The 18,356-nt window shown below is 38.7% G+C and overlaps 1 protein-coding gene across 1 annotated transcript in view; it reads right to left on the reverse strand.

Moving 5' to 3' along the window:
• LOC117787077 (dendritic arbor reduction protein 1) overlaps positions 1-10,787 on the reverse strand; it is a 33,320-nt gene extending 22,533 nt beyond the window's left edge. Inside the window, exon 1 of the mRNA XM_034625521.1 lies at positions 9,994-10,787. Within this exon, the coding sequence (XP_034481412.1) occupies positions 9,994-10,056 (63 nt within the window). The 5' untranslated portion in view covers positions 10,057-10,787. The remainder of the gene's footprint in view (positions 1-9,993) is intronic.
• Positions 10,788-18,356: the final 7,569 nt, after the last annotated feature.

The following is an 18,356-nucleotide window of genomic DNA, read 5'->3' on the forward strand; positions in this document are numbered from 1 at the left end:
TAAATTAGCTGATCACCTCATATTTAACAGATATTTTCCCGCCACTTGTCCATCCGTCAGTTCGTATTTTATTTTAATGAGCTTCCCGAATGAGTTTAATTATAAATAAACTGAATAATTTTGTTAGACGTTCGTTGTTGCTGCTGTAGTTGTTTGTTTGTTTGTCAAGTTACGTGCTAAATGCACTTAATTTCGCCAGTGACATATAAATTAGCAGCTCGCATCAACCTTGAGCAGCGTTTAAATTCTATGTAATTAAACGAATTACACAGGTAAACAAACAAATGCATAAAAACACCACAGGAGAAATAATAATGTAATTCCCAGAGCAGAGACATGAGACAAGCGACACAACAGACACAACAGACCTGCGGGCAAACATTCGTTGATCAAGTCGGGCAATTAATAAACGAAAAATTAAAATCGCATCGAGCCGAGACATAAATTATAAGTCTAACATATGTCTGGAATCCATTTTGCAGTGCGCAAACCCCTCAAACACCCCTCGACCAATGCTGGCTGCCAATTGCAATCACGACTGCAAAAGTCTTGCTTATGAAAAGTATTTTTGTTGTGTTATGTTGTGCTGTGTTAAAATCATACCTCTCGGTGGACAAATGCGGCATGATGGCTCCAGGGGACAGCACAGCAATTACCTTGCAACGAGCAACGACAAACAACGACAACAATTGCAGGGGGCTACAGTGGGCAACAAACACAAAATGCATGTGCAAACCCATTCAGTGTGCGAGAAAGACAGAGACAGATGCGTGTGGGCCACTCGCTGACCCCATGGAACTCTGCCGTGATATATGTGACAGCTTTGACACCAGCTAACAAATAACCACAGCAGCAGCCCCGAACCCCAAAACCCAAAACCCAAAGCCAAAGAGAAACATCGTGTAAGACAAGATATTGGCTTCAAATGCGAACAGGTTTCGCCTTTTGCCGACCCAAAGAGCTCTCTTTTCATAAATATCAATATACATATATGAATCTATATGCATGGTACATATGTATGTTTGGTCATCGGAAGATTATGCTAATGTCCAGTTTCATTGAGGAAAAAGCCAACTTGAGGGCATTTCATTCAGCCCCATGTTGCGGCTGGATATTGACACAACCAGTTAACAGTTGGCGGCCTCTAGAAAACTGAATATAAAACAAAAAAAAAAAAACACATAGAATGCCTATAGATACAGCCTAGAAATACAATAAATCAACCAGAAAGATAGACAGAGAGAGAGGGAAATGAATGTAGAGAAAGAGAGGGCGAATCGAATACAACATAGGTGTATAAACAATAATTTGCTTAAATTAGAAAAACGGTAACAAAAATCAATGATGCTGAAAATTTTCATAATAATAGCGTTAATAGGCATAATAACAACGGTGGCTCACAATACATTGAAAAGCCCCAGACAATGGAACTATTGTGAGCACAGATATGCCTCACAGAGTCAACTAATGGAAAACAAATTGTTAAATGAAATTGATATAGCTGGAAATCGTAGACGTTGAGTTTAGGTTTCACATTAGTATTGTGCCATTTCAATGTGATTGCCACTTGAATATGATAAGAATGAAAGAGCTGCCATAGAGTCATATCGGAAGTTACAGATTGTAATAACAGTTTAGCCTATAAACAATGAAGTTTATGTATATTTTTTTAAATTCAATATCATTTCAAATGAATCTATAAATGGATTTTTTTAAATTTCAGGCAAACAGACAAGATATCTTCAAATATCAAATAGCTTTTTAATTTATTATTGAAACCACTTTCTTATTTTTGTGTATTTTTCTATATTGAAACCGTACAAAATAAGAAATCCTTGAAACTAGATGGCAACATGAATGTTTAAGTAAAAAATGAGTCTAGTCAGGTAAGTCAAATATTATTTGGTTAAACTAGTAAATTTATTACCATTAAAGACTTTTCTCTACATTTAGTTGTTGGCATTTCTTTCATTCAGAATCTTCAGGTAACTGCTCTCTTGCATAACAAAGGCTTGACTTCCAAATATGTAATTTCTTCTACTTATATGTCATTTATAAGCTGATTTATGCATACCACAACTTTAAAGTTATTCAATATTTCGTTTAATTCTACTTTACATTGCACACATACTCATACAGACTCACGCACACACACTTGCATATTGAAAATGGCGCATCGCAATTCAAATTATCCAAGTGTTTTGCTCATTCTCATAACTGTAGTTCACCTAAGCGCAATTGTCTTCCTATGTACACAGCACACACACTATACATAAGTAAATGAATGTGTGTGTGTGTGTGTGTATATATTTCTCTCATTTTGTATCTGTGACATGCGCACTTCACGCAGCGTTGGCTGCCGCTGAGCGCAGTTAAGCACCATTAAGCAGTCGCCGTCGCAGTCGGCGTCGCAGCGACGCCATATTGAGCTGCTACACCACCCCACGAAGACCCCCCTCCCCCCAACCAGAGCGTAATTGTCGCTGTCGCCCAACCAGCGGGCAGCAGAAAGCTTTTTGCAAGCGCAGCAAATCAAAACACATTTCATAGTTAGAAAACAGCAACCACAATGACAACAACAGCGAGAGCTAAGTGTACATAGATACACACACACACACACACACACACTCTCATACACACATACTTACGAGCAACTGTATGTAAAGCACTCAGTGTGCTTTAAGTGTGCGTGTGTGCTTGTGTTTGTGGAGTAAAAAAGACAAAAGTAGCAAGCTTTTTTCATTTTTATTTTCTGCCTCATCAGCCCCTCGATAACAACAAAAACAATAGCAAAGCGATAATAAAAAGCTGCTCACTGCTGTCCGTTACTCTCATGCTCATTGTTGTTGCTATTTCTGTTATTGTTTTTTGCTTTTTGCTACTCTTACATAGTTGAAGTGACGCTCTGCCTCCAAAGCCCCCTCCCCCCTCCCCGCTCCACACTCTTCGCACACATCCACAAATCGCCCTCATTTGCCAAGACGCCATTTGTCGAGCAGTTGCTGTAGTTGCTGTTGTTGTTGCTGCTGCTGCTGCTGCTGCTGTTGAAGCTGTTCTCTGTCTCTGCCGCTGCCGCTGCCTCTGCCGCTGTCGACGTCGCTGTCGCTGCCGTTCTGCTCATGTGCGCATGACGAATGACCGCAATTTGCGACAGTTTTTGTTGTATTCTTTTCCATTTTATTTTTTTATTCCTCATTTTTGTTGCTGCTTTTAACTATTTTTTTAGTTTACATATCTTTGACTGATGTTGTTCAGTATTTATTGTTGTTTGTATTGATCTGTGTGTGTACGTGTGTGTGTGTGTTTTGTCATTATTGGTTGATTTTAAATGTTTCTTTTTTATTCATTTGGTTTACTTTGCTATTCTAACGACAACTCTATGATTGAGACTCGTACTCAGTGCTGTTGTATTTTTCCAATGTCTATTTTCAGTTAAAATGAAATGGTAATGATTGTTGTTTCAATTGTATTTATGGTAGGGGCAATTGTCTATGTATTTTATGTGAATCGAATCAGGCAATACGGCATTTATGGCTGTTTATTATCCAGAGTAGCTATAAAGTATTTAAAGTTAACTAATGCACTTCGATTTTGGCATTTAAATCTACATATAATTAGTTGAAAATATTTCTATCATTAAAAATACGCATATCTTGCATTCTATTTATTCGGCTCATTTGCATAAAAATCTTCGCACAGCTATTGCATTGCAGTATCAGGATGATATTGAATATCCTTTTTTTTTTTACAGGGCAAAAGAAGACAAACAGAAGGCATAATTAAACATAATTTGAGGGCAAAAGACTTTGGAAATATTCTCACAATTTCACGCTGAGCAATCATAATGCAAACACACACTTTTTAGGGTGTCCACTGAAGCTATTAAATGCCGATTCCTCCGACGGGGGTGACAACAGACACAGGAAATGTGTGCGAGCAGTTTGAGCGGGAGGGAAATTGAGTGCATTCTGGAAGCTAGGCATAAAACCAATTTCCGATCAAGCGCATAAGCGAAAGGGCAGCGATTCAGTGAGGCCTAACGGGCAGAGGGTGGGGGGTAGAGGGGAGCAGGGAGGCAGGGAGGAGAGTAGGAGTCAGTATTAGAGGGCTACGCAGACGCAGACGCAGACGCAACACGTTGCTAGTTGCAAGTTACCAACTCGCAAATGCAACTCTGATCAATAAAATTCAAAGTGAAAACTGTTGAATAATGTGGCAACAAATGCGGCGGTCACCCCGTTGTGTGGCAGGGGCTGGAGAAGGGGAAGGGCAAGGGGTAGGGGTACAGGATTTGCGGGCAATTAATTTGTATGTACAAGCAACAGGAAACAAAATTTTTAACCTCGCTCAAGTTGGAGGCTTGGGAGAGCGGGGGGTATACCAAAGTTCAATGGCCAACGGTGTACAATAAGCCAACTCAATTCAAGCCAAGAAAAGCAGTTGGCCAAGCAGTCAGACAGTCAGCCACACAGACAGACAGACAGACAGACCGACAGACAGACAGCAAGCAAGCAAGTCATTCATGATCGCGCAGCATTCTTATTGACAGGGCCTATTAGTGGGTCAATTGCCAAAAGATTTCAGCGCTTATTTTTAGGCCAAGTGCGAGTTGGCCGCTTGGTACTGACAACCGGCGCTATAACTGACCGGCAGAGCTAAGCTTTTCATTTTTATTTTATTTTATTGTATTTTATTTATTTATTTTTTTTCGTTTTTTCTTTGCTTTTTGCATACTCTGACAATTAGCGTTAATGATCGATCAAATATAGCAACGTCCATGGCAACAACTACAAAAGACGTCATTAATTGGTGATAAAAGTTAAATAAGCAAATAATAAAATTGAAGTAATTTTAGGCCGACAAGCGGCACATGTGTGTCAATAAATACCTACAGATGTGGAAGGTAACACGAGTTCGTTGTGCACCTTGTGAATGAATATCAAATTAGCAATATTTTTTTTTTAATTCATTTTTTTCTATGGAAACTTATAAGTACCTTTTTTTTTAAATAAATTTAAAAGAATTTTTAGAAATATAAATATTTTTAATTTAAATAAACATTTTTGGAGAGTAATTTTTTTTTCAGAAAGTTATAGAGAATATATTTACTTCAACATTTAATTTCTTAACAACTTTTAATCAGTATTATAACTTACACTTTATAGCACAGCATTTTCTGATTTCTTTTAAATTACAAAAAATTAAAATGCCGACAACAAACTGGAATGAAAGCGAAGTGTGCACTAAAATAAACCTAATTGGTTGGCCATTAAATTAAGTTTTGAATTTAATTTTGCAACTATGGATTTTATGGCTTGCTTATTTATTTATTTATTTAAACTTTTGAGTGGCTTTTACGACAACGACAATGCTAATGCTGATGATGGCTTTATCAACGATCCATGATCAACGCTAAATGTTGGCCGTTTCATGGTTTTTTCTCACCTACCAAAAGTGGTTGTCGTTGGTAGTGTTGTTGTTTTAGTTTTTCATATTGTTGTTGTAGCTGTAGTTGTCGAGCCCTCGTGTGAGTCAGTCTGTTATTTACAGCGTCCACATTTGACATCTTAGCTTGGGGTCGCCATAAGCTGGCCAACTATTTGAAGATTTCATGCAGATTTGATTTCATAATCAAATAATTGATCTTAATGCGCCATCAAATGAGATCGCCACAGTCAACAGCTACAGCTGAAATTTCATTTCATTTGATTTACTCAAAACGTGTCTGTCTCTGTTAGCTGCTCAAAGCTTTATTTGATCCAATCAAACTTGAAACGAATTGCGCTTCAATGCTGAAGCTTAAACAAAAGTAAGAAAAAAGTACAACAAAGGTAAAAAGCGAAAATTGACAATAGTCTTTGGGGTTATTATGATTGTTGTTGTTGCTGTTTAATGTTGCGCTGTTTTAGCACCTCGAAGAAACATTCGTTTTGGCAAACTAGTTTCCGCAATCATTCCACGAATTGGGATCGTTTCAAATACACACACGCAATCCATCAAAAATTATGGAACCCCTAATAAGTTAGGGACTGTGAGCTGAAGAAATGCGGATTAGATGGATTCCAGATATCGTAGCATACAGCTCACACGTGCCATAAAAAGTTGGAGTTGGATTGGGTCAGATTTCCAAAAAAAAAAAAAGGTTAACTTAAAGATCATTTAAGTTGAGCAATAAAAGTGAATGTGTGATTATATCGAATGGTTTCTCAGAACTTGATTTGCCAGTTTTCCTTTTTAACCTCTTCAACACCACTGTGCAGCATTGCACATTCCCGAATCAATGGATTGCAAGTGATTGATCTCCGTTGCCAATTCTTTCTCGTCTGCCCAAAATGCGAAATGAAATAGCAAACTTGACCTCCAGCCTGTCTAGGCGGCATATCAATCAAATGCCGAGTATTGCCAATGATTTTCAGATTTCACATTTTCAAACTGTGCCGTGTGCCATTTTCAGCCCGTTTTTGTTTTCGTTTTCATTTGCATGAATTGGCGAAAATTGCGAGACCCCCATATCCAATATTGAGAAAATCTTTCATGGATTTGCATAGAATTGAATCGATCTCTGCGATCTCCCACTGTGCGCTGCGGCGTTTTAATGAGATTTTTTCCTCCTTCTCTCCCTTCATTTGCTGTGTTGTTGTTGCTGTTGTTGTTATAGTTTTTGGCCCACTTTACTTATTATTTAACATTGATCGCTTTTTGGCTCTTTGTAATTGGCATTTGGTTTTGGCCCGCGATTTGACCCAGTCTTGAACTCGTTTCGCAATCAAAAATCGAAATGGAAAGTGTGCCTGCCAAATGGCATCCCAACGCTAAAACGTATACTTTTTACAGCCATTGTATCACAGTTTATACCAATAGCAATTCACATGTTTGTACTTAATTATCAACAATTTTATGGCCAAAAATGATGTATCTCACTGCTTGGCTTATTGTCTATCTGAAAGATATCAAAATGCAATTCTTGATAGACTCTTTGAAGGCGGCCGCCTTTTGTATACAAACATTAATGCAAATACTTTTTATTGATACGAATTTTTATGTACTCTAAACTCAAACTGAAACTCAAACTGGAAGTCGAATTCGCATTCGCATTTGGTTTGATCATTTGCAAAAATTGACAAATTGCTTAGCTGAATCGCAAAAGAGTTTTGTTGCATTTTATGTACAATTTGCATAAATCGTCGGCACCCGTTGACAGCCACGCCCGGGCAAAGATTTGCCCCGGCAACATGACGTATGAGTAATCTGATTTTTATCTATATTTAATTATTTGCGCATATGTGATTGAAGCACAATGGCCAGGGCCATTAATCAGTGCACCAGAGGCAATTCCAAAGCCAGACTGGGACTAGACCAAGACCAAGACCAATACCAAGAGCAAGACTCAGACTCAGACCGGAGACTCAAAGCCAGTGCGAGTCCAAGACCCCAAGCCAAGTGCCTACGTGCTTGATTAGCTCAATTATTCATGCAGTTAGAGTACTGGAGAAACGTCATAAGTCATGGTATCTATATCGGGCCATATCTGGTCATATCGGGCCATTAGCTCGCTAATTCCGTGTAAGAAATCATAAACTAATTTTTTGTGTTAAACGCCATAAAATATGAAAGTTTTCGTCAAAATCGACTCGGTGGTGTGTATGGTGAGTCGTGGGAATTGCCATTGGTAAATCAGTGAAAACGGAAGAAGAGACCCCCTTCACACACCTCCCTCCTCCCCTCACTGGGGTACTTGGCTTGTCCATTTGCCTGCCCTATCAGTTACGGAGAGACGTCAACATCGCTTTGTACTTTTGCGACCGTGTGTAAATATTTGACAACACATGCCTAATTAGTGCAGCTATTGATGGTGACAGCGGAACAACACCAGCAACACCAGCAACACCAGCAACAACAACACTTGCCCAACACCAGGTAGGGGGAATGGGTACGGAAACGGGACTGAAATTGGGAATGGAATGGAACGGAACGACAGAGTTGCCAGTTGTCTTTTACGATGTCGTTTCCTCAGAATTGTCAATGCCTCAGACGGTTTTCTAGTTGGGTCTCTTATCTCACTAAGTGGGGAAGTATTCAGACTATCAGAGTTGGGGTCTTGAGAGACTCTTATTGTTGAGTAAGGCAATAGTTCTAGCAAATAAATGCAAAAAAAAAGTTAGAACTTATCAATGGGTAAGACTAGGGGTCTTGTAAGCAAACATTATGTCAATAGTTTGATAGACAGGTGTACAATCAAAGTAAAGAAGAAAAAAAGAAACTATTTGGATGGGTATAAGAATATTGAAATAAGAAAACTTGAAATCTTTTGAAAAATGTATGCATTTGCAATATAATTGTATCAACAAAATGATCAACAATAAATAATAGTTAAAATTCTTTAAGTTCCACTTAACAAAAGCTAAAACTGAGTAACATTAACATACCGTTTATTATAACACGTCAATATGTATTATGATAAAAGTTATTCAACATAAAATCCAATAAGATCAATATTTGTTTTGGATTTTAATATGATTTGATAACGAAATCACATCACTTTTATATTAAATTGAAGAGAATATTAACTTAAAATTATGCAAATTAATATAAGCATTTTAAATATTTAATTCCATATATTATTATAAATATATTCAAATGTATAGTTAGATCTATACGATATCAATTCGATTGCGGACACACTCGATCATGAGATCATTTACCCATAGAGCATACACGATGATCTTCAAAGCGATTGCTTAATATGAGTACCCGTATTTGTTTACTTGTGTCAACCGATGAGTGTTCGGTTCAAGTCACTTTACGGGCTACTAGATACAGCGTACTTATTAGTAAGCCAATGTTTAATGCCACCCAGTGTTGTTGCTGATGAAACTAACTCGACTAGTTCTCAGAGAGAGAGAGAGAGAGAGAGAGAGAGGGAGATGGCAAGAGATGAGGGTGCAACAGAACCAAGAGGCATCCACAAACGGCAACAACACTTGGCACATTGGCAAAGTGTTGTGCACAAATATTGACCCAGAGCTTCGCAAGTAAGCGCGATTCAAACAATGGACAAACAAACGAACTCGGGGACGGAGACGGAGACGAAGAAGATATAGATGAGGAGTTGGACTGAAGAGCAACAGGAACTGAGAACTGAGAACAGGCAGACAAACCTGCTGACAAACATTTACAAGAGCACAAAAAACACACGCTACAATTTCCTTGGGGTGTGCGTCAAAAGTGCGACAGAGTCATAACTCCGTCTCTGACTCCGACTTTGACTCCGACTCCGTCAGCGACTCTGACGCTGGCCAAGTTCAAAAGAGTTGACCGACCGAATGTTTAAGAACGGCTTAAAGTGTTGCAAGTGATAACAAGATTTACAAATCGATTGCCGACGGCGCTTTGACAAATATTCAAGTGTATTCAAATATGAGTACCCATAAATGCGCTTTTGATGAGTCTGAAGACACCTGGACACCTGGTTACCTGAACACCTGAGCCACAAAGGTGTTAATCTCTTTCTATCTCTCTCTCGCTGATTGTAAGATTTTGTATCTTGTATCTTGTTTATCTGCAGTGTTTATTATCACCAAATGTATCCGCTCGATAATCAACTTAATTTGTTTAATATGATTGCCGCGTGCGCTTTATTTATAGCCCTCGACTCAAATTGGAAACAAAATTAGCCCGGGGAAACGAATCAAAAAACAACAAAACAAAAACAAAATAAGAGCCAAATTTTGTGGCCAGTGCAAGTTTGCATTTTGATAAGCGGAAGCATTAAAAACACATACAATTTAATTAGCACATTTGGCATAATTATGGTTAGTAATTGCTTAACGTCGATTTTGTTAACAATCAACCAAAAATTCGAGGCCTGACTCAGAAAACCTCAACGGGAAGTGACAGCAAATGGAAAAATGACTCAATCAAACAGATTGAGATTGATTTCAATTCCCTTTAATATGATTATTATTATGTATATCAATTTATTTTTATTCTCACCTGCATCACCCAATAGTTGTTGTTGGTGGCAAATTGGTCACCAATTATAATATCCGTATGCATTTAAGCTGAATTTTTAGCATCAATGCAACTCAATATAAGATTTAATCTTAAGCAAATAGTTTGCTTAATTGCAATAAGATTTATTTTTATTATTTTTGGGGGTTTTTCTGTAGGTCACAAGTCACGGACAAGTTCAAGGCACAATAATAATAAACATTTAATTTATTTCAATTTATTTGCATGGCACTTGTAGATGGACAACAATATTAACAATTGATGCCGCTCATTTAATAAGATTTTGTGTTGTAAATTTTTTACAATTTATTTGCTTTATAATTGAATATGAATTTTACTCATTTGCAAGGATATGCAAATGATTTATGCACTTAGGCACAGCCACTCACACACACAAGCACACACGCACAACAGCACGCACACAGACACTCTTTTGTTTACACAATTTATTAACAACAATTAAGTATCATTCAGCTGCTGTTTCAGAATTTTTGCACATCCTTAACTCGAGATGCCGGCGGCTTTTTATTCACTTCCGCGTTGGCTTTCAGTGTCGCAATTTGCTGTGACAAAAGCCTCAGATCAGACAGTTGAGATCTATATAGCTCGATATATAGAAAGCATAAATATTTGTAGATAAATGTGTGTTGTAAAAGATGCAGCCGATGCACGCGAAACGCGACTCTAATTTGAGTTTCGAAAAGTGTTCAAAAATTGTTTTCAAGTCGCTGCCGAGCGCTCAGTCGCTGTTGTTGTCTCTTCGCTGGCGGGAACCGAGTTCGTACTGATTGGACGAGCGAAGGTTTCGCGCAGACGAACCTCGCCAGTCAGCTAGCGGGCCAGCAACAACACACACACACACACACACACATACACACAGAGACACACATTAGTGTACTCATACCTGGCTAACCAGACTCGGAGTCTCTCTCTTCCTCCCCCGCTCTGCCGCTGTGTCTGCCGCACACCTCTCTCGAGCCGAGCGGATCTGCCCTTGCCAGAGAGCTACCCCTCCCTTGCCCCTCGCCCCTTTCCCTGTTGCCCTGCTGCTCAGTGACTTTATGGTTTGCTTGCTTAGCTGACTTAACGCTTGTATTGTTGTTTGTTGTTTTTACCACTTTTTACTCATTCGATATATGCTCGACAACCAGGTGTCTGCCTCTCTCAGAGAGCGCGCGCGTTTGCTCTCTCACTGATCACTCACTGATACTCTCTTATACAAGCTTTATCAGACGCGCTCTCTTCTCTCAGGTGTGTGTGAGTGTTAAGCTGGTCTTATTGGAGGGTATAAGAGATTCGTTGACTACACGAATTTTCTGCTTCGATTCGCCATTTTAGATTGGAACGTCATTGAGACGGTTTAGACTGCTTATAAAGCGGATCATTTCAAGTTGAACATTTATGCGGATTATGCAAAACAGAGAAATACTTGCATATTAGTCATAAATATCAATAAATTTAACATATTACAAGACTGAGACACGTTTTGAATATATTTTGATGAAAATAAAACATGAACTCAACTGTCAACATATCGTTTATACTCGTAAATTGTAAGCGGATACTTGACGACTGAAAATAAGGTCGAAATATGAAATGAACATTTGCATATTAAATATGATTAACACATGTGTTTTCATTTGTTTTTATATTAAATCAATAAAAAGATAAAAGATACTTATCATAAAATTGGAGGAAACTTTACTTTAATTATATATTCTAGACTTTTTTAATGGGCCACCCGCAGATCTGATACGAAACATAATGTAATAAAATAAAATCATAAATTTATAACAAAATTACACTTAACCACACACATCACATGCAAAGTTTCTTTGTGGCCAACAACGAAATCGATAAACTAGCCATTAAACATATACATACAGATATATATTTGTATCTGTATCTGTAGCTGTATCTGTGTACATAAGCAATTCCCTGAATCCTCGGCGTCAGGAGTAAAATTATCGCAACGCACGCCACAAACATAAAAGCCATTTTCATTTTGACCAAACGGAACCCTTGTCAATCCCCCACCCCTTTTTGGGTGTCCATTATGAAGGAAGCTTTATGCTGAGCCAGAGGGTTCCCATTTCAAGTTTGAGACATGGATTCGGGTTCGGGTTCGGATTGACGTTGGGGTTGGGGGTGACACGCGACGCGACGCGACGCGACAGTTGTCTAAACATGGGGGCAAGCAGAGACCGCAGTCAATAGAGGTGTGGCCTCAATGGCAGCGGCGCAGTCGCCGGTTTGCCAGCCAATCAGATTGCCGAACGCCACTCAAAGAGAGTGGGAGAACGAGAGAGAGAGAGAGGGAGAGAGAGAAAGGGAGAGCAAATATTGCGGTTAGTTTTGCGTGTGCAGTGGCAAACGGAAAAACAACAATAAAGAAAACAAAATGAAATTGAAGGCAAAACGAAAAAAAAAACAAAGCGAACTGAAAACATGACACGCAGGTGAAGTAGCAGACTAGTTGAGATACAAATGTATCTCGTACCAAGCCATTGCTGTACGTTAGTTACTAACTCACATACAGCTGCAGATACAGATACAGATACACACTTACATGTCTGTCTATTGATAATTGACTGCCGTTGCGGGCACTTCACTCACTCACTCTACCTCTCTCTCTCTCTCTCTATCTCTCTCTCTCTGTCTGTCTGACTCTCCATCCATCTGTATGCTTTTCGTATTTACCTCGTGCAAATTTGCCATTAAACCTAGAGCAGACGCTACAACTTTGACACACACACAGACGAGATACAAATGTATCTTTTGCTTTTGCTTTTGACAATGTCAGTTGCGTGTAGCTTTTGTTTTTGTTGTGTTTAACGTCAGTTGCTTTGTTTGCTATCGCTTTGCGCTGCCTGTCTTACGTATCTCTGAGATACTTGTACGCCAATCTATAGATAATATCTTAGCTATTTCTATCCGCAGTTACTTGACTTTGCAGATTGTATTGATAGAGCTAAATGCTAAAGTTGAAGTCACTATTCGATTACTTATTATTATTATGCTTTTCCAATCTTAACTTCGATGAATGCAAATCGATTTTAAATCCCCTACAATACCTTTCAGGTTTTATTCTTCAGCTTCATTATTCATTTCGATTTGTTTTGTTCATTTTCTGCTCCCATTCATTTTCCGATCTGTAAGTATCAATATTGACGCTTTTATGTCAAATTGATACAAACTCACAATAAATATTTAAATTCCTTGTAATCCACACCCGCAATCCTCTCTGTCCAATGTCGTTCGGTGATTTTCTCATTACGATATCTGTGGGATTTATGGATGCTACCCTTTACCATACTTGTCATACCCCCCACACACACACACACATTGTCTCTCACCCCCTTAGGGGACAAAGTACCTGTTGTTTATAAGAATGAAATATATATTGGTGTGTATACACTGAGCTCAGTTCCAATGCGACCTTATCGTTCAACTCGCATGATTAATTACCTCAGCTCAACTGTCCCGAGGCTCCTGTTCCCCTTCCACTTTCCCTTTCCCTTCCCCTTCCTTTAAACCGATTTCGGTTGAAACTGTGGCCAAAATATTGTCACGCTTCGAGAGAGGTAACAAACGCTGCCGAAATTCTCCAAGGAATACTGGAAATCTCTCTGTATGCATCGGCTGTGTTCACTTGATTGATTCCACTTGGCGGCACTTGTTGATAAAAACGAAAGGACAACATTTTCGTATTCAAAAATTGTTTCGATGTCGCTTTATTGTCGCCTTCGAAGGCACTCGAAGATTACGCGGCAATTTGTATTGTTTCTCTATCTCTCTCTGCCGATTTTCTCCAGAATCGCTTGTTTATCTTCTAGGGAATGAGAGTTCAAACAAATCAAAATGAATCGAATCGATTCGTTTGTTTGCATAACGCAGTTTAATTGAATTCTCAGTGGATTTAGAGACGGGCCACACCGAATATGAGTTCCAGCTAAAGACAGATCTTCAGATATCTAAGCATAGATATCATCTATTGAAACATTAACCCAAATTGCAGTCAAATGTGAATTCTATGCAAATGCCAAGATGCAACTGCCAAAGTCAACAACGACAGCGACAATCAACAATCACAATTTATGCGAATGCTAATCAAGTTAACACTAAAACTGCGATGTCTCTGTCTCGACATCGTCTGACAATTTTTAAGTGCGTATCTGTGTCGCGGCAACAACAACAACATCAACAACAACAACAACTGCTACAACAATTATTAATGATTTTGCTAAATGTTACAGAAAATAATGACAGCGACAGAGCAACGGGCAGAGCCTTTTAACAATTACAAATGCACACAAAACGCTTCAAGCCGGCGTACTCACTGCTTTTTTCAACACCTCGAAGGCCCAATAGGCCCGGCTTACAGGCTTATAGGCCACCAGCGCCAGCCCACATTCTGTGCTGTGCTGTGCTGTGCAATGCAATGAATGATTCGACATGTTACAGTGGGCGGCATGCCGCTGAGGGCGTGCCCATGCCACAGTCACAACCACAGTCACCGCCACAGTCACCGCCACAGTCACCGCCACAGTTAGAGCAGCAGCAAACCAAACATCAAACACCAAGTATAAAGCCCCAATAGCCAAAACAACAGGCAGCCTTAGTATCTTGAATACCCTATGCACAAAAGGGTATATTAGCTTACCAAGAAAATAGCTATTAATTTAAGATGAGACAGCTTGATATGAAAAAAAGTATTTTGCAAAAAAAGTAAGTAAAGGAGAAAGGAATACAAGAAGAGAAATATATTTCACAAATGCATGAAGCTTCAAGTTTCGAGTTTATCACAAATTGCGGAGAATTGAAGAGAGAAGAAGACTTTAAAAACGTAAAAAAGATCAAGATATAAATGATTAGTTTCAAGAATTAAAAAAATATTAGATTAATAAGAACATTAATACTAGTTAAGCCTAATTTATAAAAATTTTATAAACTGAAAATCTGAAATAATAACAGAAATCGTAGAGAATAGAACATGGAACTAGTTTTCGAAAAACTGCATTAAATTACTATAAATTGTAATAGAAGAATGAAATATAAAAAGAACAATATGAAGTAAGGATTAGTAAAGAGATGAAAGTAAAAGTTTTACTGTAAAACATATAATTTAATTAAACATTTTTTCATTTATATTTATTCATAGAAGAACAGAGATCATTACAGAATTTTCTCTTAATATTCAAATGTTAACTGTGGAAAGGGTATTTACGCTGCAATGTGTCGAATTGTCAAATTTTGACATTTAGCGCGTGCGCAAATGGAGAAAGAAAGAGTCATGATCATAGACGCGATCAGCTATTGTGATCATCGGGGCGATCGTTTGTAGGGGCCACTTCAGGTGTTGTTAGCATCGTGAACTGAAGACGAAGACGATCCGACACACTTACGCGCATTTTGGTTATACACACACTCATATCTTTAATATACTTTTTTGAAAACATCATTTCTATGATCGCGTTAATCACCTTCGAGCCCACTCGAATATGACACTTGAGTGGACGTGGCGGCTGGAGCTCAAGGATGCGGGGCAAACACGATCATTGCTTACTCAGCGGGTTTTTTTATTTTGGATTTTGGATTTCGGTTTTGTTTTTGGGTCTTAGCAGCTGCTAATGATGAGAGATTCAAGATGCGCCTGCGAGACGCACAATTGAAATGAAATTAATTTTTCTACATAATTAATTAAAGCCAACTGTGTGGGCAGCCGCACGGAGAAAGCCAATGCCACCTACAACCCCGCCTCTATCGCCCACCTACACCTTCTCAACGTATAGTTACAGCTAGCAACACCCATGGATATGTGTTATTAATTAGACTAACAACCCCCCATAAGGCTTTGGCTCAGTTGTGAAATCTCAGCTCCCCCTATTGATTGCCTTGACTCCAGTCATAAAGCAGACAGATCGTAAAGACGACGACGCACGAAATAATTGCACTAAGCAATACATTTGTATAATAATAATATAATTTTTCATGTAATTAAATCATAAAAAAGCACAAAAAATAATAATGAAATCACTTGCCAATCCCAAAAATCAACACAACAAACTACGTAGACGACACAGCAATTGACACTGACACCAAAAGCAAAAACCAAGAAAAAAAAATGTATTAATAAAATCAAATAAGTTGTTCCTCAGCTAACTAGAAAGGCAAATATTTAGTAAAAAATTTCCATTCCATTGTCTATCGATTTTATGACAGCCTGGAAAAGTTTATTCGTGATAAAGCAATATGGTCGGAACTTGAGCAAAATCAAAGAATAATTCGATTGAAATTTGAATTCTGATTAGATTCTGACTTTGATATGATAAGAAAGTTCTTTCCTTATAAGGCTTAAAAACAATTTTTATCACTGATATGCTTAGCTGGAAGGCAGTTCCGCTTTCGAAATCTAAACGGCTTCCCTTGGATAATAAAAATATGCCGATTCATTGAATTTCTATGGAAGGAACTTTTTTATATACACTTTCGTTGTAATAAAGTATGGGCTGTAAAGTAATTATTAGTTTCAAGCATTTAAATAAACTATCATGTAACAAAATTTTTTTTATATTTCAAGAATTTAAAATAATATTTAAAATTACTTTAAAAACGATAACCAAACGGAATTTTCTTATTTATTTTTAGTACAAAATTAATTGCTAACGTGTGTTAATATAGAAAAAATCTATGTCTATCTATTGGTAGTATCAACCATTAATTTTTAATTCATCCAAATCCAATTTTAATACATTAACAAATTTTGCATTCAATTTGTAACTTAATCTAATCTTACTGTAATAAATTTTCATTGCTTGAGTAAACAAATGGAATTCACAGACATTAATGCAACATTGAGGTATGAGGGTGTCCCGAGATAAGGATATCCCTATTTCTCCAAAATAGTTGAATAATTTTTATTAGTGATAAGTAAATGTCAGCAAGGCGAAGCGGGGCCACCAACAAGCTTCAATTAAAAGCCTGCCATTGGGTCAAAAAGGTCTACGGGGGAATCTCATAGATGGTTGCCGCCAACTGATGGCGACCTCGTCAACTATTGGGCTACTGGTTGATCCACGACAGCTTCCAAAATCCAACTTATCCGAATGTGACTGCCGCAATCTTGTCGCCTTCGTCTGGAGCTCAGTTTAATGAGCTTATCCATCATCGGTCCCAGTCAGACGGACGAGACAGACTCTCATCTGTCACAGGGCTAATAGGTTTCATTAGTCATTGCAATCGGTCAGTCTCCAGTTCCTCTCGATTGCTCTCTGCTCTCTGCTCTCCTCCTTATCAGCGACTGCTGTTGTTGTTGTTGCTGTTCTTTTCTGGTCATTTCTCAAAAAAGTCACTAAAAAAAGAAATATAATGTCGAGCTCCGAGCTGTTGTTGCCTGTTAGCCTGCTTGACTTCTTGACTTCTTGGCTTGTTGCCTTATTGTTTTGGCTTTACGGTTTGCGTGTCGACAGCAATTTTCACCTTAATTATTTTTGGGGTTTCTCGCCAGGCACAGCGGTGAGGGGAGGCGGGGGTGTTGTGTTGTGTTGTTGTCCAGCACGCGCTAATGTTTAATATCCGCCATGGCGGACACGCTGTCAGACAGTTATGCAAATTTCCAGCGTTACTTGTGTATTCAGGGAAGACAATGCGAGGGCAGTTCGACCACAGCGCATCCTCGTAAATTATTAAAGCCACACACACACACATACGCACACTGGCAACTATGTGTGTGTGTTTATTCATTTGGGCCAACGTCCTTTCGTGTCCTGGCCTGTTTTGTAGCCTGTCGCAGATTAGGCAGTCCTGCTACTAGACAGCGAGGGGGAATCTTCCTGTCCTCTGTATGTTTGTCATCAATATTGGCGCCATTGCCTTTGTCTTAGAGCCAACTAAGCGACCCGTCCGACAGTCGAGCAGTCGCCTCCATGGCTGAATTACTGTGCGACCTGTGCTGCCATAAAATGTTCAATTAGTTAATGAAAAATTTTCCAATTGGATAGCAACATTGACTTCAACAAACGACCATAGCGAGGGGGAGGCTAAAAGGAACCGCTGAAAAAGTGGTGAAGGAACTAGAGGGGCTAACGGGGGGAATGAAGAACAAAACGCGTTGGTGTCGCTTCAAAATGTCCGTAGGTTGAATTTATGCATGTGATTTATGCACGACAGCGATTGCCAATTACAATATCATTTCTCTTCTGTTTGTCCGTCTCCTTGTCTTTTGCCTTTTCGTTTGTTCATTCCATTTCGTATGCCTTGCTTGACTCCTTCATGTGTGTATGCGAGTGTGTGTGCGAATGAGTGTGCGTGTGTGAAGTGCCATTAAGAAATGTGTCAAAACAGTT

This window comes from Drosophila innubila (assembly GCF_004354385.1).
Source record: "Drosophila innubila isolate TH190305 chromosome 3L unlocalized genomic scaffold, UK_Dinn_1.0 0_D_3L, whole genome shotgun sequence".
Lineage (NCBI taxonomy): Eukaryota > Metazoa > Arthropoda > Insecta > Diptera > Drosophilidae > Drosophila > Drosophila innubila.